This window comes from Pieris napi, chromosome 3 (genome assembly GCF_905475465.1).
Source record: "Pieris napi chromosome 3, ilPieNapi1.2, whole genome shotgun sequence".
Classification (NCBI taxonomy): domain Eukaryota; kingdom Metazoa; phylum Arthropoda; class Insecta; order Lepidoptera; family Pieridae; genus Pieris; species Pieris napi.
In genome coordinates, this window is record NC_062236.1 from 628,243 (window position 1) to 655,770 (window position 27,528).

The 27,528-nt window shown below is 34.7% G+C and overlaps 1 protein-coding gene across 4 annotated transcripts; it reads right to left on the bottom strand.

Moving 5' to 3' along the window:
- Nucleotides 1-187: 187 nt before the first annotated feature.
- Nucleotides 188-27,063, bottom strand: LOC125063178 (V-type proton ATPase 116 kDa subunit a 1-like). 4 transcript variants are annotated; one of them, XM_047669450.1, is made up of 18 exons: nt 26,769-27,063; nt 25,114-25,293; nt 23,424-23,552; nt 22,026-22,117; nt 21,542-21,580; nt 12,840-12,966; nt 12,087-12,263; nt 9,771-9,983; nt 8,699-8,849; nt 8,168-8,307; nt 7,628-7,864; nt 7,136-7,248; nt 6,002-6,150; nt 3,712-3,848; nt 2,942-3,028; nt 2,073-2,186; nt 1,310-1,569; nt 188-745 (listed from the first exon to the last, which is right to left on the bottom strand). In XM_047669450.1, exons 1-18 carry the CDS (start codon nt 26,883-26,885, stop codon nt 646-648), a joined length of 2,562 nt encoding a protein of 853 aa, XP_047525406.1. In that variant the 5' UTR covers nt 26,886-27,063; the 3' UTR covers nt 188-645. The 4 variants fall into 4 exon arrangements, with proteins under 4 accessions (XP_047525406.1, XP_047525407.1, XP_047525409.1 ...); XM_047669451.1 differs by lacking the exon at nt 21,542-21,580; XM_047669453.1 differs by lacking the exons at nt 21,542-21,580; nt 22,026-22,117 and adding an exon at nt 22,576-22,622.
- Between the last annotated feature and the right edge of the window lie 465 nt (nt 27,064-27,528).

Genomic DNA, 27,528 nt, shown 5'->3' on the forward strand with positions numbered 1-27,528 from the left:
CCGCTTTTCTGATGGAATTTTTCCAGAATTTTCTTTGCTATAAACCTCACGGAGCCTGAGACCTTTCCAACGAATGCAAAACCGTGGAAATCGGTTCGTGCGTTTTGGAGTTATAGCGTCAGGAGGGAAAACCCGACTTATTTTTATATAGTAGATATAAAAAGGATTCACAAATAAAACACCAATACAAGCTACAATATTTATTTCTGATTCAACAATAAACCCTATCGTAAGCTGATTTCATGACTTACTGGAATGATACATTAAAGAGAGCCTGGGGATAATTTAAAAATCAGATTTAAGTACATTTCAACTTATAAAAATCTTTATAAAAATGAATAAAAACTAATCGTTACAATCTCACGTCTCGAACGTAGCTAACATACGGAATATAATTCACTTTTTAAATCCTATCACTAAATAACTGGATTAAAACGGGTAAAGCGATTATAAACGGACCTAGTCTCGTATGCGTAAACATTATACACTTGTATAAGAGGAGTAAGAAAGAATAAAGGAAATATAAATATAGATTTTTAATTTTCTGGTAAACATTGACCCTATCGGAACCTCATACGATACATAGATTTCTATTCTGAAAGATCTAGAAATACGAATAGCACTAGACAATAAACATTTTTTGATTTACTCCTCTGCTTGTCCCGCGGAATCGAGGATCACTTCGAAAGAGAAGGGTTGGAATAAGTATCCTTCGCCCGCGTAGAACTTGCTTTGGAACTCGACCCTGGAAGAAAATTTTACTAATTAAAGACTTTTTTATAATTACTAGCTGATTCGGCAAACGTTTGTTTTGCCATGTATATTATTTCTAGGAAAAAAATTTTTTTGTTCAATAAAAATAACTATCTATGTACAATAATAAAAAATAGGGGTTGATCGTAGAGGGGTAAAAATTAGGGGTTATATGTATTTTTGTATGATGTATCATAAAAAAATATTTTTTTTAGGGTGGATACCCCTTATCACTTAGGGGTTTGAAAGATAGATAGTAGCCGATTCGCAGACTTAGTGAATACGCATAAAAAATTTCATAAGAATCGGTCGAATCGATTCGGAGAAGTATGGGAACCAACATTGTGACACGAGAATTTTATATATATATGAGTGAAAGAGATTATAATATTTCCCTCGCTCCTCCCTAGTAAATAATAAGATTAATAGAAAATAAATTTCCCTGCCCCATCTGAGTGTGCTCAAAAACTGACTTTTAGTGTCCGATAAATTTATGGACAAACAACAAGAGAAGCCCAAACATAGATGGAGAACATTTTAAAAAGCAATGGCTCACCAATGCAAACGCAGCGTATGCAAGAAGGCCGACAGCCCCTCCATGAGCACCAGGATGGAGACGGAGATGGCGGCCCATCCCGCGAACACCACGTACAGGAACACTCCGCCCTCGTACCCGGCGGACTTCAGGCCCTTGCGGAGCAGCATGTTCCAGGCCACCTCGGCCAGTTGGGCGTGGGCCAGAGACAACGCCCACAGGCGCAGGTACGACGCCGTGTGGGATATGCTGCCCAGTACGTACTCGATGGTGTGGATCGCCTACGAAACATATATATATATATATATGACATCTTTGTTCTTACTTCAATTATACAAAAATATTAAAACTTAGAAAAAATAAACAAAAACATTTGACCTATTGAGAAAATATTATATTAATATTTATTTATAAAAAACATCTAACAGATATGAATGTGAGAAATGATGAAAAAAAATTACACACGAAACAGAAAACCGACATAAGAAATTAATTAGGAAAAACGAAATGTCATAATAAAGAAATACAAAAATAACTAACTACTATAGGCACTAACAAATAATAGAACTTTTGTCACTTCACTCAATGAACAATAAAAAAGGTTCGTTAACCTATGTCTTAACTAAAGTCATACAGCAAATCATATATGCCCTTTTATATATATATATGTATGAATCATATTATATAATAAAGTATGTATGATAATCTTCGGAGGTTTAGTGTTGGTAACTAGCCCTATTGAAAGCTTACTTATAAACAGACTATGGTACAATGATCTATTTACCTGGTGAATGAAGACTTCGGAGATTTCTTCTTCTTGATGATGCGAAGTAGGCACGGGTGCTCCACCGGCTGTTCCATTTTCGGCATTTTCAGCCAATGGCTGCTGGCCTTGAAGCTAAAAGAAATTACAGTTATTTTCAGCTTATTTAAGATATTTTACATATTGTAAGAATATTGGTTTATATTTAAAATGAAAAAAAAAAAAAGACTTATAGTCTAGCAATAAAGGGAGCAGTTAACTTAAATTATAGATACAAAATAATAGCTCTTGTGACTATAATTGTTTCTTATATTAAACAATTATTAATTAATTCAATTAATTAACTAATTTTTATATTTTAATTATATATTGTTGTAAATTATATCCACGTTTGATACTTCTAGATTTGTATATTTTTAAAACATTCATGTTTATAGTAAAAAATACTGAATTATTTATAATCTCGTTATAAATAGCAAATTTAACTTTAGTATTAACGCTAGCTAACTTCCAATCAATAGTAGCCACATACTAGCAGTGTTTATAAAACCCAATAAAAATAAATCAGTAGCGCTACAACCTTTTTAGGTCTGGGTTTCAGATTATTTGTCTCTGTTTCATGATCATTTGCCAATCTAATAGACAAGCAGACTCCTGCGCCTGACACACGCCGTCGAATGTCTAAGGCAAGCCGGTTTCCTCACGATGTTTTCCTTCACCGTTCGATCGAATGTTAAATGCGCACATAAACAAAAAGTACATTGATGCATAGCCGGGAATCAAACCTACGACCTCAGGGATGAAAGACACATGCGCTTGCATGCAACACTGCTCATAAAACACATTAGTTTTTTTTTAATATATAGTTATTGATAAGATATTAAACTCACCGCCCTTTTCTTCCTCTCTTGCATGATGAAGTAGGGTTTGCCGAACAACATCACGGGCACACACACGAGAGCCACCAACACGAAGAACTAAAAAAAAATTCATTATTATTTACAACATTTTATAGAAATAATTGTCTAAAACCAAGTGACTTTAGTTGCTTCCATTAATGAGCGTACCAATTCTTAAAAGGCCGGCAACGCACTCGCGAGCCCTCTTGCATTGATAGTGTCCATGGGAATATCACTTAACATCAGTTGAACCTTATAAATAAAAAAAATGTGTGCGTGTACTAGGTACACACACGTTAGAAGTGAAACTTCTTTATGACCTTATTTTTCGAAAAATGATCTACTATATGCAACTTAACGAAATTGGTTAAAATAAGTTTAACAAAAGGCTTTTATTATCATAGACATGAATACAAATACAATTATTTAATTTTACCTTATTACTGTACTACTATGTAGTACTAAGATTATTACAGAATTTCATTAATTGTAATAGAATTATTACTATCATTGTTATCGTTATTATATATAATGGCTTCGAATCTCTTCGGATCAACCGTGGTAGGGACAAGAAAAAGATGGCGCGTAACCGAAAAACGTGACAAATGTGTGTAATTTTTTTTCCAACGCCGATAAAGAAGTTTGACTTCAAAAAGCAACATGGCGCGTAACGGAAAAATGTGACGCGTAACGAAAAAATGTTACACTAAATTTTTTTCCAACCCCGATAAAGAAGTTTCACTTCAAAAATCGTAATGTACCTTTTGCAGTCCAATCTGTCCGGGGTACATGGTGGGGTCGCACTGTGTTCGCGGGTTCTCATCGGTTTTGAACAGCATCATGTTGATGAACGTGATCAGGATGGAGGGAGCGCAGAAGCCGGACGACTTCACGATGTCTGTAAACCAATCATCGCAATATTCAACTCCCGGCGTTTGTGATACTCGAATTTTTTATAACCAAAGTAAATTCACTAAAATCGGTTCAGTAGTATTCGAGATCAGTGTTGGTCTAGTGGCTTGCATGCGACTCTCATCCCTGAAGTTGTAGTTTCGATCCCCGGCCGTGAACCAATGGACTTTCTATCCATGTGCGCACTTAACATTCGCTCGAATTGAAACCGGCTTTCCTTAGATCCAAATAGACGAGGCATAGGAGACTGATCACCTACTTGCCTATTAGATTGATAAAAGATCATAAAAAAGATGCAGAAATCTGAGGCCCAGATCTAAAAAGGTTGTAGTGCCACTGATTTTTTTTTCTAGTTTTTGATATACATATAATTGCTTAAGAAGGGGATAAATTAGGTGCTTACATATGAAATTGATATTTTGTCGCCCTGGCCACTTTGACCTCAAATATCTCCTCATTGTTAGGAATTCTAAATTATTTATAGTTATTTGTTTTCGAATACCAAGATTCATTTCAAAACTCTGTTGGGGCAATCGAAACCGCCTTCATAGATTTTATTGATTCCCCTCCGAATGCTTTTTTTAGTAAAGGGATCAATCATAATAGATTTGCTGTAGGGGAGCGTGGGGCTAGTTGTAACAATTTTAACAAATAATTGAATATCATGAAGAAAATTGGCTAAATTACTACTAAATAAATTTTGATCGATCCTCTAACTATTTATCTATGAAGTCTAATCGAAATATTATCAAATCTACAGGCAACTATCTCACAATTATTATTTTTTTGAGAAAAGGGAAGTGTTACAACTTACCCCGTGGTTGGGGCTAGTTGTAACATCTGCTGGAGCAAGTAGTAACAACAAAAATGACGCCTTCAATTGTTTAATTTTTTCACATCTTGGATCATTTTGCTTTGTATATAACAAAAACTAACTAGGTATTTCTATAATGTGTTTTTTATGAAATAGTTAACTGGAAAAAAAATATAATCAACAAATTAAAGATTTAAGATTTTAACTGTCTTTCTTATTCTGTACTGAGGTACTTATATCATGTCATGAAGTATATAAGGTACTTATATCATGTCAACATGGCACTTATTAAACATCCATGCAGTCTGTGCTCTGTTCACGTAGTTTTTAAAAGGGCCGTAGACTCCTACATCTCCTACAGGTTGCAAATTGTGGGAGCAATTGGAGGGAAACTATAACATGATAACATTGTTTTCTTTGGATTTTTCGACAACTGCAATATTCACATGTGAGCCATGGTTATCAAGCAGTAACAGAACTGTCTCTTTCTTGGTAGGTTTCGCGTCTTTGTTAAAATGATCTACAAAAATCAAACATTCTTTATCAGTCATCCACCCTGAAGAATTACCAGCTCCAATATGCAATCTTGAGGTCCACCGCGAATGAAAATTTCTGAGTATTTAAGCCGGGGAAAAATGAACATCGGCCGTCAGTAACTTACAGCAATCTGGGGGCAAATTGTAACATGTTACAACAAACCCCGAGGTTTTGTTACAACTAGCCCCTTGATATAGTTCTTAATATTTATCACGATAACTATTAAATCAACTTAGTAATCTTGAAAACTGTTTTACAACATCATAAATAGTTATATTTTAGCATAAAATAAAATACATAAAACTTCAAAGCTACGAAAATAGTGAAACTAACCAAAAATTTACGTTAGTAAAATTATAGGTTACCTGTCAACAATAAAGCGTTTGCACACACCCACTCACTGAGCCACCTGGCGGGATCCTGGCTGTGGTAAAGTGGCGTGGCACGTTATAAGTTTAAGATTAGGTAAAAAAAAAACCTGAATAAAATTCAAATTCCTATTGAAAAAGGTCTGTTACTATTTACCCCTGTTACAACAAGCCCCACGCTCCCCTACATACTTTGATTAATGAAATGTATTTTATTTAAAAAAAATCTACTTTTTGTTCTTCCCATACAAAACGCCAAATTATATCTAAAGACTTAATATATGATATGGGTAAATAATGTTACTGTTATGATAAGAGGGCAACGAGTGTTGTTTAAATTCCTTTTCATCATTATAAAAGGTTTAACTGTATAGTTTATATGCGCCTGCGCAGACTATTATTAGTTTTAAAATTCCATACCTGGATCTTTGCTTCCGAAGTTGTCAATGGTGGCTCCGTAAAAGGTCCACTTCATGAACATCAGCAGCACCATGTAGAAGAAGAGCACAGTCAGGAAAATGATCTGAGGGATGAACTCCACGTAGATGCTGATGCGGCGCTTGAAGTACCTGAACAGAATGTTCCATTTTGTCAATATATTAATCTCTCACATAAGATTTATAATAATGTAAAGGTTCTTATTGAGTCAATTGACTGTTTTTATTGTTGCTTTGGTTAATCATTGAGATTCCTTCTATTACTTTTAAGAATTATATTAATAAAACATACGAATCACTTAGACAACATAGACACAGAATGTCTGTCAAAAAGTAATAAAAAGAACTACTTCAGTCTATAGGTCGGTTATCGAAAGCTGGCGCGTTCACAGTACTCACACTAATGCAATTTCACTATACAGTATGTTTAAAAATATTACTTTTTTGCCAAGCTATATATTTTTGTCTACTCTGGTTTTAGTAAGGTTGGGTGGGTTGTAAATAAATAAAAATGTGTCAAATACATATAAATATTATGTGCATACGACGGTGGATCCAAAAGTTCTAAGCCCGACCAAGAACGTATAAGAGTAGTTTGTGTAAATAATTTTTCATTTTTCGACATAAGCTCCATCTAGATCAACACACTTCACTTTTACTTCACTAACTATTCTTTCAATACTCCTCTTAGAAACCATAGTCGCATCTGATGTCAAATTAAATATAAATTTTTTTCATTAAACTGTTTTTATTAAGATGCTTAAAATAATTAAAAACATTGTGCACCATTTCACGAGATTGCCCTGGTAATGTTTGAAAAAAGATCAACATGTATAAAATAATAATAATATAAAACAGTAAAGATCAACATAAACAGTAGCAAAAGAAAAACAATAACTGTCTCTTTTATACTCATAAGCTTGACCGAGCGCGAGAGAGACGGACAGTCTTTTCGTGATGTATTTGTGATTGTATTTTAGTTTGACATCACGTCTCGCGCTTATTCACAGACACTACACAAGCACAAAGTGTAAATGTGTTGAAGCCGCCAGCTTTAGATAACATACCTATACAGTGTCTGTATGTGATATTGTAATAAAATGAAAGTAATACACACAAGTGGTTCCACAACGACATACAGACTCCAAACAGCATGTGGAACACTCCAATGATGATGGAGATCTTCATCTTGTAGGCGTTCATGAAGATAATTTTGTTCGCTTCTGCCAGCTGGAAATTAAAATTAAATTAATAAAATGTGTTTTAATTACTCTTGCGGTCATTATTCTTCTGAGGTCTGAAACAAAAATATTTAACGGACGTGGCCCACAAAGGTCAAACACTTGGTCACGTGACTAATCCCATACAAATTCCTATGGCAATAGTCACACAATGCTTTCATTAAAGGCCGGAAACGCACTCGCGAACCCTCTGGCAATGACAGTGTACATGGGCGGAGGTATCACTTAACATCAGATGAGTCTCCTGTCTGTTTGCCCCCTGCTTTATAAAAAAAGTTTAAACTTTTACTTCCAAGATGTATGAACTATTAAAATACAATTTTAATAGCATTAGACAGTTCGGTATTACGTAACTCAAAACCACCCACCTGCCAAACCGGGTCGATTCCAAATGGGTACGGAGCCTGAAGGTAGTCCCAAGAGTCAGGGTTGAGTTGCAGCAACTTGTTGGTCTCGAGGGTACTGATGTTGTAGTTGTTCCTCCAAGAAGAGCCGAAAATGTTGAGACTTTTTGAAAAGATGTCGTTGTATATGAGCCCAGTGTACATTGAGAATAGACCCATGAGCAGAATGATGTACCGTCCGCCAAAGAAGATGTTCCAGATCTGGAATTGTTATGTTCCAAATAAAGGCAAACTATATTAAAGATAATATTAATGAAATTAAGAAGAATGTGCGGTGAGGTGCAGCCAAGAAAATGGTCCAAAGGCGTAGAACGAACATTACTACAGAGAAACGAAAAATAAGAGAAAAAACAGAAGGAACAAATAAAAATCTAATAGAATTTAATTAGAATAATTTAAAGAATTTTTCATACTTTTCTTGTAATATTAAAAAAAACGTTTTTTTAAAGATCTTACCTAACCATATGGTAAATTTATAGAAAATTATCTGAAATGAATTCTCACCTCGCTGTCAATCTTCTTTGCCTGCAGAGGTTTTTCCTTGTAACACATCCAGAAGCCGAAAATAGCCATTAGAGCCCCATGGCCCAAATCTCCAAACATCACCGCGAAGAGGAACGGGAATGTTATTATGGTGTAAGGGGCTGTGGGTATATTATAATGTTTATTATGTAATTTGGTTTTTCCTAATTAATTTTGTATGTTTGCTTTTTTGTTTCGTCTGTAAATTTTATTCACTTATTGTTCACTCTTGTTAATTTAGGGTCGCCTGTTAGGGCAGAAGTTTTTTATAAATAAATGTTTTGATTGTTTTAGTTAATTACTGGAACAACTAATAATGACATTAGCATTGATTTACACATTTTAATATAGTATCTATTTATAATTATACAATGAAAAGGTGTCTTCTATCTTCTCCACGCCCTTCATTATATTACCAGTTCCCGGTAAATATAAATTTAATTTATGGAAACTATGTTACATTAATAATAAATATATTGCATATATATTTAAAAATTTGAGATTCTGGCTCACCTGGGTTGACCTCCCGATAGGTGGCGACCCCATACGCGTAGATGAGGTTCTGGAAGGCGATGGTGAACTTGTTGTTCCGGTTGTACGTGGGCGGGTCTTCCATCGTCTCCATCCGGTTGAGGATGGGCGGAACCGAACTGCCACTGCGTTCCTGGAACGAGTTATTTTAATTACGTGATAAAACACTTAAGTAAAATACAAGGTTAATGTAATTTAATAATTGACAGAAGCCCATATCTTGAGTATTAATAATAATAAACAGATGACGCCGAAAGTGTCAAGTTACTTTAGTATAGAACTCTACTAGACTAGATGGCGCCATTAGTACTTTCATTTGTTATTTTATGTTTAAATTATTTGTTATATGAAATTGCGCATGGTGTAATGGTTGCAGCTCCTTACAAACGTTGTGTAAAAAAAAAACTTGGCGATTAAAAAGAGTGGCGGAGAGTTTATTGCCAGTTCTTCTCTTCCGTTCTACGCCCTTGATTTGTGAACTGGCAGTAAATGTAAAATTAGAAGCATTAATATGTCTTTCTTTAATGACGAATCACAAGTGAACATTGCGTTATAGGTCGGTTATCGAAAGCTGGCGGGTTCACAGTACTCACACTAATGCAATTTCACATACAGTATGTTTCAAAATATGATTTTTTTGCCATGCTATACATTTTAGTCCACTCATACACGACGGACAGTCTTTTCATGATGTATTTGTGATTGTATTTCAGTTTGACATCACGTCTCGCGCTTATTCACAGACACTACACAAGCACAAAGTGTAAATGTGTTGAAGCCGCCAGCTTTAGTTAACATACCTATACCTACGTGAATAAATGATTTTTGAATTTTGAATTTTGCGCCTTCTGTTATTAGCTTTAGCTAACTTGAAACACTATTTTGAAGATATTGAATTCTGTACCAGTGCACGGGCACAGAAACGACACTGGGACCGCCATATATATGTCTTATATTGTTTTATTATATGGTTTAAGCAAATGAAAGCCATTTTCTCCAGGAAACGAACCCAGGCAATTGTGAAAAGCATATTAAATGAAAAGCAAAAAATTACCGTTCCCCTCCTAAGCGCAAGTTGTATGGTCTCCATGTCAAGAGCCGGAACCCAGCACTCCGCGATCAGACACTTTTGGGTGACATCCAGGTTGAACAGGTTCAACGTGTGGTAGATGGCCTTAATCTTGCGAACCTTGACGAACCAATTCCTAATGTTCTTGGCTGCGGCGACCAGCACGCGATGACGGTGGTCTTGGGTTTGACCGAGAACCTGTATAACAATATAAGCCTTTATAGCGTGGACAACAATCATAAATAGCTTAAATTATTATTATAACATTGTCTTGATTAATATATGACTTAACGAAAATTAATATGACATTCGCATGCCTATTTTAATACGGCTGATTGTGCGGATTTTTATAATTGATCGATCTAAATGTACCACTTTTTTGCAAATAAATGATTTATTATTATTATTACTAAGCAAGTGGAACACAAGTGTTCGTATGGAAGTTTTAAGTAACTGTCCGTGGATGATGTTCGAAATTCATGTCAGTAAAAGAAAATAGAAGATCTACACAAGATGTAAACATTAACCTTTTTTTTACAGAACATGGGGGCAAACGGGCAGCAGGCGCACCCCTTAAGTGATACCGCCGCCTATAGACACTCCCAATGCCAAAAGACTCGCGAGTGCGTTGCCGGCGGTTTAAGAATTGGTACGCTCTTTTCTTGAAGGACCCTAAGTCGAATTGGTTCTGAAATACTTCAGTGGGAAGCTGGTTCCACATAGTGGTGGTGGGCGGCAAAAACTGGCTTGAAAAACGCTCAGTTGTGGAACGGCGGACGTTGAGGTGATACGGGTGGAATTTCGTATTCTGCCTCGACGTCTCATGATGAAACTCAGCTGCAGGGTTTAATCCGAACAACTCCTATTTTTTTTATAGCATAGGGCTCAAACGTGCCTTACGGGACGCAAGTTTCGGCCAGTTTAAGATTTGCATGTCCTAGTCTAAACATTACTATTGATCAATTAATTATTAGTAAATTAATTCAGTTTTAACGGTGTAACGTAACAATTTATTATTACGAGCAGAGCAATCTTTGTTTAATTTTTACGACTAAGCTATAAAGACGTAGTTATTTTAAGATACTTTTAAGACTTATATCCCATGAACACTAAAATCATCAAAAAATCAAACAATGGACCGAGTTTTTACGTCACGTTGCCCAACATAATCGCTGTACCAACATCGTAAACCGCGATATTTGTTTTCTGTGTCAACGTCGTTCCGATAACGGCATTTGTCAAATAAATTGCCGCTGTCAGGGGAAATATGTCCTCCATACATTCGTTTTCATAATTTATCATCTATTCAAGCCACTTCGGTTAAGGCTTTTGTTCATATAGTTTTTCATATAACCTAAATAAATACGCTTTATTTTCAAGCCTTTTTTTTAATATGTCTCATTAGTAATAATTAATTCTAACTAAATTTACTAACGTTATTTAATATAAGAAAGTGTCCAATAACACTAATTACAGTCTCTTTAAAGTTCTTAGTTAAAGGGAAGACACTCTGTTCTTGTGATTTGTTTTTTCTTTTTAAGTCTTACAAAAGAATTGTTAAATCCATTTAGGCCGTTTTGGCCCAGTTACTTGGTCATTGTCAACACGGTTATGCTATCGTAACAATTTTTTTCGAGAGTTTAATTGAATCAAATAAACTTTATAAGACGTTTCCAATCACGACGTTTTATTAACAATTGGTTCTACAGAAAAGAGCCAGCAAAGAAAAATGTAAGGAAATGAAAAGTTAGATCTCCGTAACTGTTTATGGTCTATGTTAAAAGTAATAGCAATTTAAAAAAAAATACGTTTATTATGGAATATTAAGATATCAGATACAGATATCACTTATTCCACGTCACTAAATTTGAATCAAAAGACATCCCTACTCATAGAGGGTGTGAGAGAGAGAGAGAGAGAGAAAAAGCCGGCGTAAAAACTCTCGGTATTCTTTAAAATCGCAAATCATCATACAAAATGACAATGGCAAACAACAGTTATTTTAAAACAATTATCGCAAATTAATTAGAAGTAGCCTGTCTAGCACTAGTCCCAGGCCCTTTTATCAAATGAATACAAGTAATAGATCAGTAATAAATACTACTACTGGAGTATACGCCTCCCTCAAAGGCCGGCAACGGCACTAAAATGAGTGTCCATGGATAGCGATGACTGCCCTTTCTGGGCGTCCCGTAGGATCGGCTATCCAATTAAAAAAAAATCACAACTGGGCATCGTGGCGACATAATGCACGGTACTTTGTGATATAGTTCCATTCCTCCACCAATAAATATAATTTACCGTATTCAAATCTTCAATCCTGGTCATGACGCCCATAGCCATTTCCCTTCGGTCAGCAGGCGCTTCAGGGCATGGGTAGAGAGTGGCGCGGAAGCCCTCGCAAATCTTCTTTACGCGCGTCTTCAACTGGTCTCCTTGGAAGAAGATTATGAACACCGACTTGTATACTTGGTCCGACTGGAAATTTAAAAAGATTAATGATAATATGTCAAAGACTACCATGGCGTGTATGTTTGTATCCTGGAAACATAAAATAACTCAACATAATTATAATACATTGGTTGGAAACTGTTTACTTAAGTTAATTGACATAACGCATCTCTTGCTTTGCGATTTAGTTTCTCTGAGATAAAAAACTGGTGTAAATGAGTAATTGTAATTTGTTTAGAATCACTTTCGAAGGCACTTCCTTTAATGCATGCATCTTTTTAGCAATTCTAATACGTTTGTCACACCACAAAATTAATTAGCTATACCTGGTTCTGATAAATCAGCATAATCTTGAAAAAGGTCTTCTAATGAAGAAAACATACCAGTATAACAGTGAAACCATCTAGTCCAAAACGACTTACCGTTAGACCAAAACATAAATTTATACTAATTTACGAAATATCTAAACAAACACCACTTTTATAAACAGCATTTACATGATACTTAAACAAAAACAATTCTAGGAACTTAAGAATAACCTGAATCAATACAAAACACATCGATTTGTCTTTTGTTTTCGCGTTAAAACAATAGCGTACATACCGAAGATGGATCTTCCAATGGTGTATCAATTTCAGCCTGTCTCAAAAAGACATTTCCTCTGCAGGCCCTCCATAGCATCCTTTCAAAAGCCGGGATGCGCTCCCGAAGGATAACTCCAGCGACGAAACTGTACAAAAACGTGTCTTAGCACCATGCATGGGCGATATTTCAATGATTATGATACACTTCTGAATGAAAAATATATACAACTCAGAATTGCTACGTTAAAAAATCTATTTATATTGGAAATAGATTTCTTAAAAGGTCCGTCGAAAGTCACGAATGAATCTTTTGCTTTGCATTTTCAATTCTCATTTATTCACAATACAGGACTTTCTCAGGATGTATGATGAATACTAATCATGGCCTTGATGACGAAATAGAGAGATATCGATCGTGTGGAATTTTATAAGTCATGTGGCATCAATGTACAAAAATATTCTATTCAAATAAGATATTTACGCAGCGGAAATAAATATTGACTAGTGATTATATCTGAAGTAAACATCGTATCGTATCATATAGAAAACATCATGTGGAAACCGGCTTGCCTTAGACCCAAAGAGTCGACGGCGTCAACCACAGGCTGATCACCTACTTGCTTATTAGATTGATAAATCATAATACATATACAGAAATCTTAGGCCTAGACTTAAAAAGACTGTAGCGCCACTGATTTATTAATATGCTTATTTCGTCTTATTATATATCTGCCCTATATCCTCGTGGCTAAGGGGTTATGTAATCATACTGAGATGTCAGTAGCATCAGGCTTGATTTCCGTTAAAACGCAGGTAATAATTTAATTTGTTATTCCTCCTCTGATATGAGGACCAACAGTCAAACTTCTTACATGGCTAACATTTCTAAATATTAACATACTGACAGTCTACCATATATCTATAATAGCGAAATTTCCATTCTCAGATAGTAGGAAATAGACACGAAATACTTGTAAATTTAAAGTGATTTTATCGCGACATAAGTGGAAAATCATGGCCGATTTTTTTCCATTACAATTCAACCTGATAAATCGTAATGAGAATTTTATCATTGATAATGTAATCACTTATGTAACGAGTGACGTAATTCTCGTTCAACTTTAAATTCAAATGAGCAAATTTATGCGCGTACATGCTATTTAATGTAATACTATCGTTATATTGCTCAGAACTATTTTTTTTTGCAAAGGAGCAGCAGGCTGTCCCCCTCATTCCCCGGCTATATTAAGTGATATCGCCACCCAAAGACACTGCCAGAAGGCTCGCAAGTGTATTGAAGGACCTGAAATCGAATCGGTCCGCAATTCAGTATGCAACTGGTTCGTTCGAAAACAAGGGGAATTTTGTATAATGCCTCATCGTCCGATGGTAAAACCCAGCTTCAGAAACGCTGCCTGAAGTCCTTTTATTAATATAATTTAAAAACACTACTACTACAAAATGTGTCCAACATAATTATTAATTATACTTAGATGGCGCTGCTTGTATTTTGAAACGCGCTTTACAACCAGAATTGGGAATAAAAGTTAACCTTTAAAACGTATACTTAAAAACCCGTACAAGTTCCAAACCTCGATCTTGGCTTCAGATTTCTATATCTGTGTCGTGATGATTATTCTAATAAGCAAATAGGTGATCAGCCTTTTATGCCCGGCACGCGCCGTCAACTTATGGGTCTAAGGTATGCTGGAAACCGGCACGTTTGCCGGTTTCTAGTTCACAGTACAAGCGATAAATCATAAACGCGCACATAGAAGAAACTCCATTGAGGCACAGTCGGGGATAGAACCTACGACCTCAGGGATAAAAGTTGCACAGTCAAGCCACAAGGTCAACATACACCGACTTTTATGTCACCACGATGTCGTGTACGAACCCTTGCTTGTGTACTACCATAAAATATATAAAGCTAAATATTTATTTTTTTAATTATTCCTAGTATAAACGGCCCGATTAAAACCTGGCTGTGCAAAAATACTATAGGTTTTAAAGGCCGGCAACGCACTCGCGTGCCTTCTGGCATTGAGAGTGTCCATGGTCACTTTGGTGAGTGACGTGAGCTATGCCTATAAAAAATAGATTAGACTGTTCCTATACGGTCTACGTGATTGTTTCAGTCTTTGAATTTATAGTATTACTAACAACTCATTCGTAGAGCGCCTGTAAAACCGTAATCTATTGGTACTAATTAATAACTTTAATTTACATCCAAGGGTTTCGTATTTATTTGGCCACCTTGCCTATATATATGGAAAAGTAAATTATGACCAATTATCATCACCCATATATGAAGCTGAAAAAATCCTTGATAGTTCTCATAACACAAACCATAATTGGAGTACTATTTGTTAGTACTAAGGACAATCGCACATCGAATTGAAAAATTCAATAATCAATAAATATATTATTTGTTCTAGTCAGTTCTAGAAGAGAATTAAGGTTCCATCATTGACAGAAGTTGTATCCATTTACATTTCAGTGTCGACGACCGAGATACGAGTTATGAGTAGGTAGAATCACATGACAAGGAACTGCCATTGAATATAGCATTTGCACTAATCTTTTAAATAACATCAAGTCTTCCTTGTTTAATAAAATAAAACAATCAGTATTCTTACGGAGAAATCAAAAGTGCAGACTGTTTCGGAGAATCATCGGATCGCTTAAGAAATTAATTGTGAAGGTTCAATGTATGAAAAGAGCAGTGTTGGCCAAGGGGCTTCAGCGTGCGACTCTCATCCCTGAGGTCGTAGGTTCGATCCCCGGCACCAATGGACATTCTGTCTATGTATTTAACTCGAACGGTGAAGGAATCATCGTGAGGAAACCAACTTTAGACCCAAACATTTGACGGCTTGTGTCAGGCACAGGAGGCTGATCACCTACTTGACTATAAGATTGACAAATCATCATTTTATTTTATTTTATTTATAAAAGCTTGCCAACGCTTGGCACATTAATACATTGACAGAAGAAAAATAAAATACAGTTTTCAATGTGCTAAACACTTACTGGCAAACATAGCATACAAGAAGTAATAAAATTAATTAATCAAAACAATAATAAAAATTTAAACGAACACTAAACGAAAATCGCTCTCAAAGTCTGAGGTGATCATGAAACAGATACAGAAATCTGAGGCCCAGACCTAGACAGGTTGTAGCGCCACTGATTTATTTTGTATAAAAAATTAAGTTTTTATTTAAAACAACTTTTTTACATATAAAATGTTTAGTTGACCCGTTTTGCAGTTTTGATACCGGATAAAATGTTTTTGCTTTAATCATAATGATGTAACGTCTCGCCATTTTGGCATCCGCCCAAGTCCGCGAAGGTAATAACATACGTAATTTTTTGTAAAACTGATCATAAATCACTTTTTGAGTCGTCATTCTTTAGTCTATTGGACAGTATGAATAATAAAGTATTGTTAAGAGTAATCTGTATAAGCCACGGCTTTGAAAAGCGTTATGGAGACAACTTGTACTCATTAATTTACAAAAAAAGATAATTATAAATTTCGATTTTCATACTCAAGTCACGAAACACAAAATGGTCATAGATTACAACTCGACTATGACGTAGCAATAATGACTAACCAGTCTGTGTAATTTAACACAAATCGCAGAATGACAATTAACACAGTTGTTTGTCACTCAAGTCATAGGGACTGGCAACCGAATCCTCTCTAGAGGAACGTTTTGGCGGTTTTTTTTTTTATTTATAATTTTTATGTTTATGACAATTAAAAATAACAATTTGTATAGGTACCATAGTGACTAATAAATAATCTAAAATGTTTTTGTCAAATAGTCTATTGACGTAGGTACCAATAAATAACGACGTTCGATATCTCTCTATCAATTAAAACCATTCATCCATCACCAGAAAATATTTACCAATATTATTCATTCGTTATTTTTATGAATTGCGATTAGAAGCCATTGTCGCTAAAAACCTCTTTAAATCCACATAGAAATATAAAATTTCATATTATTTAAATTACAATCAGCATTAATAATTTCGTTAAATAGTTAATAGAAATTTTCAAACTACAGTTTTGTGTATATTTATTTAATTAGCACGAAATATATACGGAATATGTATATGTATATACATTATACATATACACACTTAGTACGTTTATGACATTTTGTTTCAACGTGTCAAGTTTACTTTATGCTTCAGCAATAACGGTTGCAGTTTCTTGCCAGTTCTTGTCCTTTTTATTTAGGAACTGGGATGAATTCTTCCATGTTTTTTTAAATATTCATAGAACATAGTAAGTATTAATACCTAGTTAAGGTCCTTACAGGCGAATCGAGTAAAATATGCAACACCAAACGACCTTCAGTAATGAAGAAAGCTACAAAAGAAGTGTACCAATATAAATAAATAATTGACGTTTTTTAATTCAAAATCATGTGTTCGGTAGTACTGTATATCACTTCGCAGTAACACTATTACATTCAACTAACAAGTCAAAATAAAAAACATTGTCCAACGATTCCCACGGTTTGTAACGTGAGACTTTTAATTGGTCACGACAGCAGTAAAACACCAATTTCTATTTGTAAATACTTTGTACTAATTTGCCATAATTAGTTTTCGCTAGACGAAGAGACGTAATGAGCCGCAAGGTCTCCTAAGATAAGGAGTTTGTTTAGTTTACGAATCAGGCTTAATTTGTGGAAACTGAATCCGAAATCACACTCTCTCTTCAGTCAGTAGCTCACGTGTCAGCGGTCAGCAAGGAAACATCTAGAGCGGACAATCTGTTTCCACCGGTTTCGGTCCAGCGCCTGTCTTATATGACAGCGTATTGTTTTGAGGACTATGAGTCTTTTACTTGATCGGTCCTCTTGGTTGGTGAACGGCCACGTGATCTTTTGCCTTATATTCATCACGATCAGTTTCTCCAAGTTCCTATCGCTTCTGTGCATTGTATGGCCGAAATAAGATCAGCCGCTGTCAGCATATGGGAGACAGGCTAGTCCGTATGCGCAGTTGGGTTGGATGTATTGGTGCGCGAACCACGGTATCCTTAGCATTCGCCTCCAGCACCACATCTCAAAGGCATCAATCCTTTGACATTTTTTATGAATTAAGTTACGTGATATTAAATCGAAATAAGCAAACTGGAAAGTCTTACAAATCCTCGTTTATTGAATTAAGGATGCCGTTTAATCTTAAAATCATTAATAAACTGTCAGTTAAAGTAACTGTATGCGTCGAGACTGGAAAATAAGCTTCTTACAAACATTGTGTATAACAAAAAACTTGGCGATTAAAAAGAGTGGCGGAGAGTTTATTGCCAGTTCTTCTCTTCAGTAAATGTAAAATTAGAAGCATTAATATGTATTTCTTTTTTGACGTTCATAAGTGTACATTGTGTTACCTACATGAATAAATGATTTTATTTGATTTACGAGCGCAATATTAGAAAGAATGTTGGATTTTGACATACGGGAGACGAGACTTAGATCTCAAAAGTGCAAACAATAACTTTGCAGTTGTAATCATATGATTGACTTTAATACTTGTCACTTAGTGAATAATCCTTAATTGATTACAATACTTTGACTTGAACAGTCTTTAAAGAAAAAAAAATTCATACAGAAAATATTACGAAAGTAACAAATTTGGGTTAACCATTCAGTGTTTATCTAAAGTAAACACGTGATCTATGTTTATACAAAATTCTATATTTATCAAGACGATTGCAATGTGAATTTCCTACGCATTTTCAGTTTCGCTCATGCAGAGATATCTGCATTGAAAGTCACAACAATACAATCTTTACATTATATAGGGTTGCATCATGGTATTTTTAGTTTTAAGACTGATAAATGATTTAAACCCTTCAGCTAATAAAAATAATAGCTTCAGCGTGCTACTCTCATCTCTGAGGTCGTAGGTTCGATCCCTGGCTGGTGCACCCATTCGCTCGAATGGTGAAGGAAAACATCGTGAGGAAACCGGCTTGTCTTAGAGCCAAAAAGTCGCAATGTACTTGTCTATTACATTGACAAATGATCATAAAACAGATTCAGAAATCTAGGAATTCAGGCACCTCTCATTCGAAATCTTCGCGAATATAACAGAATAAACGCTTACTTATACTGAGTTTGATACATTCGGTAGTGAAATGATCAATTTTTAAAAAGAAACGAATTATAGGAAATTACTGGTTTTGTAGTTATTAATATTATTTTTGTAAAATTTATGTTCACCGTAATTGTCATGTATTTTAGAATACATAGATTGTTACATATACTATAGAAAATGCATATATGATACTTTAATAAATAATATATATGTTTAAACAAAGAATTAATAAAATGTTTCATATTAATTTTTTTCATTTGAGGCAGAGTTTTTCCCGCCGTGCTTTTAAATTTACTTTAGATTCTTACGAAATAACGTTTGATGACAACCCTCATGTCTTGTCAAAAATTATCGTTGTATCAATTTACGAATCACGATTTGCAAGGTAAACGTCCGGCGCTAACGGTTCAAGTTAAATATTGAACCAATAATTGACTATTAACAAGTCCATTAACCAATATAATCAGTCAAGATGTGTCACGCTAACTACGAAATCTGATATTCTATAACGCGGTAGACCTAGACCGCGTTATAGAAAGTCGCGTTGTAGGAGTATTCTAGTAATAACTATTTTTAACAATTCAAAAACTGCACAGGAATTTAATAAAGTTATTAATTTTATTTTATAACAACACAATTTGAACCGGTGCAAAGTTATGAAAACTAATTATGGACTTGACAAATCATTATAAATATCACACTACAGAAATCTCCGCGTTATAGGGTGTTCATACCGCGTTATGTGACGGAATCTATCATTACGAAGTTTAAAAAATCACATTTACTAACGTTTAGATTCAATAAAGGCGTAGTAACTGTACCAAGCAGTATTTACTAAAGAAAAGTTAAAGGTGATTGAAAAACCTTAGAAGAATTCGTAATTCATATATGTTAGGCATATTATATTCACTTAACTGTCGATACCATGTTTAATACCTACTGCAAAAACCAAGAAGTTATTATAATTGAGGAAAACCGTTGCCTACACGTGATTATAACATAAGGAAATTGGAATAACGTCATACGAAATAAACCAAGTAGGTTTTACCTAAAATCTCAATACAACTCTAGGTAACTCATGGCGGTTGATTCATTTTTTTAAATATACAATAACCACGACGAACAAAAAGAGAATTTGTGTCAGTTATTTCATTCACTAGATTCAAATGAAGCTTTTAAACTTGTAAACGACTTCAAAAAGCCCTAGTTTATTTTTCAGTGAGATTATAAAAAGTGGCAGAGTGTGTCTTGCTGGTCTTGTCTGTCTCATGACCTTGATTTGAGAACTGGCAATGTCAATTAAAAACATTCTAAGTAAAAAAATATGTGTACTTATGTACACGCGTTAGAAGCTAATTCTTCGTTTGTAGAAAAAACGACACTAACAATAGAAAAAAGTTATTTAATACATTGAAAGTTTTATTATAACGCATTATCTAGTTAAATAGTTTTTAAATTTCACAAAAAAATTACTACATAATTAAAATGGACAATTTTTTATTTTAAAATGTTGAAGTGCTAACTTCAGGGTGTCGGTTTTTTGTGACGGTGTGCGCGCATCGTAAAAATTAACTCTCATCATTTTTCTCTAACGCGCCAAAAGAAGTATAACTACAAAAAAAGGCTTTTAAGATAACACTGCATTTAATAGCGATAACTCAATGGCAACAATCCATTTCATACTCAATAGACTCAAGGTTACCGGACATAAAATACAAATCGTCATGTTCTGGTAACGTAAACGAATGAATAGCATTGTGGAAATAATTACGTAACAAAACCCTTTTCTCAAAGTTCGTTCAAAGACAGTAGACTAGAGAAGAATCAGATGTGATGACGATAAAAATGGTATATTTTGTACCCCTGATGTGTCCGAGGCCTCAATGTATGATAAGTATATGAATAAGTAATGTATTTTATTAATTAGAGGTTAATAATTTCACAAACGTGTTGCTGCTCGTGGAGTAATTCTCTTTTCGTAATCTTTCACACATTTTAAGAGGGTCGCGGTATAAATGACTACAAAATAGCTATATGATACATTTTCTAAGTATCTACACCATTTAAAATTCCTCGAAAACGAATGTAGGGTTTTGTTACAGGTAAATGAACCGAGCTCAAAATATTCTATCAAGACATGAAATCGGTTATAATTAAACTAAACTAAGTCACTCGTACCAAGACGCTGTTAGGACTGATCGAAGTTATACATAACCGTAACGTCTTATATATATATATATACACAATAATACATAAAACTCCGAATCATTAGTGTCCACATATGTATGTACAATTCTGAACAAATATCCTCATTTGTTTCATACGCAAATCGAAAATCTCAGCGACCTTAAGCCCGCATAATAACAATTGCTTTTAATAAGCGTCGATATAAAACGTTACGATTGATTTTGATTGATAACAGCATTTACATTTCGCACCTAATCCATCATCTATTCTTGAAGTCCAAACCTCATCACGCATTGTATATGAAAGTGAGTTAGTGAGCTTTAAGCTATAACCAAAGCAGAAAGACTTAAATACCAGCTAACCCACAACCAAACCAGCTACAATAATACTATGTACACTACTAACCAGGGCAGGAATTCCAAGGACTCTTGCTTGTCCCGATAACTAGGGAATAAACCAAGCACATTTAGTACATTAAGTACATTTCATTAATTAGTCTGTCAAAGGGGCATGCATTATCATTGTTTCAAAAATTGTATACAAGTATCAGCCAGACATCGTTTCGTCTTGACGCACGACAACCAGACGTCCACAATCATCTTAGCAACTCTTGGCAAACTAAATATTTACGCTACGGCCGTATAGTTTTACAAATAATAAACTATGATGGATCACGTCTGACAAGTCTGACGTCGTGCGTGAATACGATTTCCTATGTTGGTAAGTTACTATTTATCTTTGTCAATGAATTAAAGTTTATTTATTGAATTTCCACTGAGGCAAATCTTAATGTCAGAACGCCATTACAGAGTTTTTTCGGCTATAAATCAAAGCCGGTGGAAAATTGCAAGGTCATCGTCACACTAGCGCTGTATGTACACATACATACCCTAGTTGGACTTGTCCCATATGGTTGTTGGGGTCGTCTGATATGAGCGCACGCGTCATGGACTCAGTGGTGATATTGGCACCGCCCTCGTGCTAGCAGACAAACAAACAAGTACAGACATCGCCCGACGGCACATACCAAAGCTTTTCAACATTTACTGCTCGATAATCGCTTGTTGTAGTAAAAAATAGCACCAACACGGCAGTGCTCAATTCGTTCCAAGCCGTTGTTTGCTCATTGTTAGTTCTAGTGTTCCGTGTGTACTAAATAATCGATGCTACTAAAAGGAACATAAATAAAAGCATGCAACAAATACAGAAAGCATGATGGATGATCTGTGTCCTATCGGAGATGCCTCTGATGTGCGAGCGGACTTCAAAAATAAATTATGTTGTTAGTCAAACTCACTCAGGCAGCAATCGATTAGCGTTCGATACCGTCTAATTCTAAGCCACGTATTAGATGTCTACGTCTATCATCAAATCCATCACACATCACGTTAAGTGTTAATCTATCGGTATACTATAAACCGGCCGTCTCCAATGCTTGCCTGAGTGGTGAGCGGTAGACTCCCGTATCAGCGTCACAGTACAAACGCTGTAAAAATAACATATTCCAGCACTTGCTTTGACATGAGCCAAGGCACGCCGGAGGTGAAATTAATCATACCCCAACTTGAGCGCTTGCCCTCCAGCCATCAGGCCCTCCTCCCCAAGCAGTGTCACTTGTTCCTCCTCGCGCGACGGGTCCGCCATCTTGTGCACATAAGCGCCAAAATGGCGCGAAAATCAGCAAAATGTTCAATGTCAATGTCACATTTTTTCGACCGTTAATTAACTTTTGAATTCGATTGAATGCACTTTCAATTTACGCTGATATCAATTAGAATCGCAAGGTCGAAACGAATGTGACGCTGACGTTGGGCAAATTAAAGTCCTAGGCGTGACACTTTGAAAAAATTAATAGTAATGAAGAAAATCTGCAGACCCACGACCTTGGAAGTTATAGAGGTGTTACAAATCTGAACTGTGCGGTATTTTAGTAAGACAAGATATCTCAGCCTTGCCACGACTCCATATTAAATTATAAACATATTAAAGCATGAAACATCGACCAGAAATAAATAAAAATAAATAGAGAAATAATTGAAATATTTTCGTCTTGGAGCTACTTTTTCTACAACAGCTTCTTCAAGCATTTCAATGAAAGAATAGGCCAATAAAACGATAGTCATAAACAGGTCACAGTGACGTCAAACCAAACAGAATTATAATGAATTGGTTGACAATCCGCTAGATCATAGGATCCGCCCACAGACACGCTTATCACGCGGCCGGTGCTGACGTAGGCAACTATGATTAAAATATAAGGGTAAAGCTTGTAATACTATGTACTCACCTCATCGAAGAAAACTTGAGTTTTTCTTAAGATGTGCTTCAGCTCCGTGAGCTCGAGGTAGTTCCTCTTCAGAGCCTCTGCGTTTTGGTTAACTTCGCGAAGTTCATTTTCTAGTTTCTCAAAAGTAGCCTAAGAATTAATTACTTCCATAAATATTTTTGTATTATGTTTTTATTTATTTAAGAACACTTCGTTGAATAGAGAAACATAATACAATTGAAATAATTAAACTGGCGATCACTGTAAAGCGATCTCGTCCAGGCAAATAAGTTATACAAGAAGTAAATATTTACTTTTTTATTGAGTTTGAAATGTTATTGTAACCTTTGTTTTTCAACGAAGTTTGCATATCAAAGAATTCCATGCGAGAAGTTCGAGAAGACACCAGATTAGGCAAATTAAATATCTTCTCTTCCCACGGATATATCTTGATAGGTATTATCTTATCAGATGACCGGAAATATTGAGAGGTGTATGATAGTAATCCCATATATTGATTGATGTACTTCAAAACAAATATCTGTGACAAGACTCGTCTGTGGATCATTTAACGAAGGCCACAGGTGTTGCTTTAACGAAAATAATAATTTACGATTAAATAGTAAGCATAAGACATTAGCTCCGACATTTCAAATTACCATTGTGCAATAAAAAAGATTTTAACGATTTTTTTTGTACTACTTTAGATTAAGTTTGGTAATTCTATAATTGAAATAATATATAAACTTGTAATTTGATTGTTGTTTATTTGGTTTTGCTTTTCTTACACTTTACCCTTAATATTTCTAATTTTAGTTTTTTCCTTGCTAGGGTTGCCTGGAAGAAATCGCTAAATACAAGTCTAAATCGTAAGGCGTGCAACAGTATTAATTTTGGTTATGTGATTTTCTTTTAATGTAACAAATTTTAAAAATAAATAAATCTGTAGATAAATTTGGGCTAGACTAATACGCTTCAATTTTTATGATAGACAGCTCATTCTGTCTACTGAAATTTAATGAATAATTTTCATTAAAAAAATATATGAAATGATGCAAATAAACCGAATATAAAAAAAAATTGTTTTAATTAATATGTACTTTACATGCCCACAATCAGGGCAAGTGATAAAACTGCCACAATGGATGGTTTCATAAAAATTTCTCACCGCAAACGCAATATAAATATGTAATAAGATTTTTCTTCAATATCAACCGCGAGAAACAATACCTACATAAAGTTAAGAAAATCTGGGGTTAATGTCACGAAACATAATTAGGTAGGATACTGAGTTAAAAAATACTATATTTGTGAAAATAATCAGCGTCCAGCACTTTGTGCCTTGTCATAAAGAAATATTCTGATCTATTCTAGACATTCCTATCAGCACGTAAGGGTGACGTATCACGTCACGCAATTTTTGGAGTTAATTGAGCCCCCCCCGTGTGACGCGCCGTAACTTTTTTCTGTTTTTTTTTTGTAAAACGTTTCGTGACCACCTACTGAAGTACCTAAAAGTTACCATTATGTGGTGTAAAGTACTGGAAAGCCGAAAATAATATTAACAATAACGCGTAATTCAATCCCCGCCCCGCATCGTAACGTTTTACAAAAGGGGACCTTACGCCGCCAAATTCGTTACGTAATACTTGAACGCTCCCTAACTCTTCTAGATTTTAGTAGGAAACAAAACAGCATTTCAAATAAATACCTCAAGGTCAATCATCTCTCTGGGCTGTGGGGCTTCAGGACATTCTCCAGGAATCTCCAGCATAGGGATTCCATCTTTTCTGATCTCCTTCTCCAGGTATCTAAGCTTCCTTTCCATCTCATCGCAACGCCGGACCTCATTGACGAATTTACGTTGAAAGGCATTCACGTCAGGATTTAACTGTAAATGAATATAACAAAATTATTTTTGTAAACATGAATTCATAAGAATCGCATATTAAAAATGTAAATAATGTTAATGGGTTTACTAACTCATATGTATACATGAGTAGGCAAACATAAAAGTTAATAATTGTTGTATTTATTATAAGGAAACTAAATAGATAGTAAGTAAATCTTGCTAGTTTTATTTAAAAAATCGAATAGAAGAGAATAGATAATAAATAAATGTTTTTAAATAGTTTGTGTATTTAAAAAATATGTCTATGTCTTTGTATGTTTACAAATATATTTACAGCTTTTCATATAAAAAAGTAAAAAAAAAACAATAATGCAGCATAACAGATGTAAATAACAAGGAAATAATAAAATGTTCATTCCTCTTTACAATAGAATATAAATCATTTTTATGTGCTGTAAATTAGTATTGCACTATTAGTCATGTTTAGATTTATTCTTATAATGTTCTATATGTACATATATAAAAAAATCTATACACAATATAAAAAAGTAATGAGAAAATAATGGAACATAAAGAAATCAAGTATGAAATACAGTGGTATAAATTGAATAATTTGTCCTAATACCATAATATTTTACAAATTTATGAAATGAAAAGTTCTAAATTTTCTTAAACAAAAATTACTCTATATCTTTAAACCTAAATAGAGATTTATGGTTGAAATTTAGCTGGACGCTGAAGGCAGAAAATAAAAAGTAATGGCTTATATCCTAGACTCTAGAGTATAGAAAGACAGAAAAGACAATGTTTTGAGTAGAAAGAAAGAGAATAGAAAATTCTATGAGCATATAAATATATGTAATTATTTAATAAAACCGCTTTTGAGACTATTGGGTATTCTTATCAATTAGTGATTATCCATAACTTATCAATAAAAGTTGAAGGCTAATAAATTACTATGATATTTTAGGTATTTTAGTGATAAATTGATAATTTGTATTAATATCATGTGATTCAATAAATCACATGATTTTTATAGAAAGGAATGAAAGTACTGTATTTGCTTTTTAGCAAGTGTTTATGTAACAAAAATTAATTGCATCAATTATTGATAAAGGAATTTTTTCAAAGACATTTCCACTGAACACATGCAAACAAATTTTTATATTTCAAATTATTGTTAATATACTCAATCACATATTGATTTACCATTGTACAACATTAAATATTTTAAAGTAAGATCTAAATAGCTTTCTAATATTTTAGATATTTAGAAAATAGTACGTTAATTAATATTATCCAAGTTGTTACATATACTGCCAGACAGCCCTGCAATCGTTATAAGAACAACGGATATGAAACATATAAATATAATATTATGTAGGTGTCGGAAAATATGCTGTTCAATCGAGGGCGTTTCACGAAATGGAAACCCATATGTAATCAGGCCAGCGTATAATGAAAACGGGACCTTTTAACTCCTGTCGAAATTCTTACAACGATCGTTTACTTACGTCGCGAAATTGTACAAGTCCAAGTTCCCCTAACTCCGACACGCATGCATAGGCGGCTTCACTTTGCAGGAAGAGCTGACATAAAGTCATTTCCTCACTACGAAACAACGAACCCATTTTTACGGATTTCTTACGACACTGCACACAAAATTATAAATTAACAGATAAGGCTTCGCCGCATCCGTGTACGAACGGATTTCACGAGCGACGAAACCAAATTAAACAAGAAATCAATAGACCCTCGCCAGTCGCCACTCCGTAATCAAGCCCGCAAAATGTGATACTCTGTACTCACTACTCATACGTGCGCACTGCGCAAGAAAAAAACGCAGTTTCCGCAGTGTTGCCAATTTTCTGTGTAATAAATACCCTGTGCCTACTCTATAGGCGAAATTAAGAAAAACTATGAACCCCGTAAATTAAAATCCAATACGTTTTTGACTATTAAGGGGCGTTCCCACGAGGCGTTAATCACGACAGTCAACCACGCTTTCGTGAAATACACTTCTGTGTGAACGCATAGGCGTTAAATTTGCTTTCGTGAGGAACGGCGCACGACACAAGCGTGGATAGATCAAACGTGTTTGATTTTCAGTCGTGATATACTGTTCGTGAAGCCAAGATGTCGTCACAACAACGTGGAATTAAGTTTAACGACAGTGAAACTACGCGTTTTTTGGAGTTATATTCTATGGAAAAGGTGTTATATGATCCAAGTTTGGAGGAATACTGTCTAATAGCGAATAGTACCGGAGGAATA

Bases quoted from the DNA above. Each gene is read 5' to 3' on its own strand.
- LOC125063178 (XM_047669450.1), bottom strand. From the start codon at position 26,885: ATGGGTTCGTTGTTTCGTAGTGAGGAAATGACTTTATGTCAGCTCTTC. The intron at 12,967-21,541 runs GTTAGTAGTGTA...GTTTTTGTACAG, and splicing joins TCCTTGGAATTCCTGCCCTG to TTTCGTCGCTGGAGTTATCC. The intron at 7,249-7,627 runs GTGGGTGGTTTT...TTTAATTTCCAG, and splicing joins GAATCGACCCGGTTTGGCAG to CTGGCAGAAGCGAACAAAAT.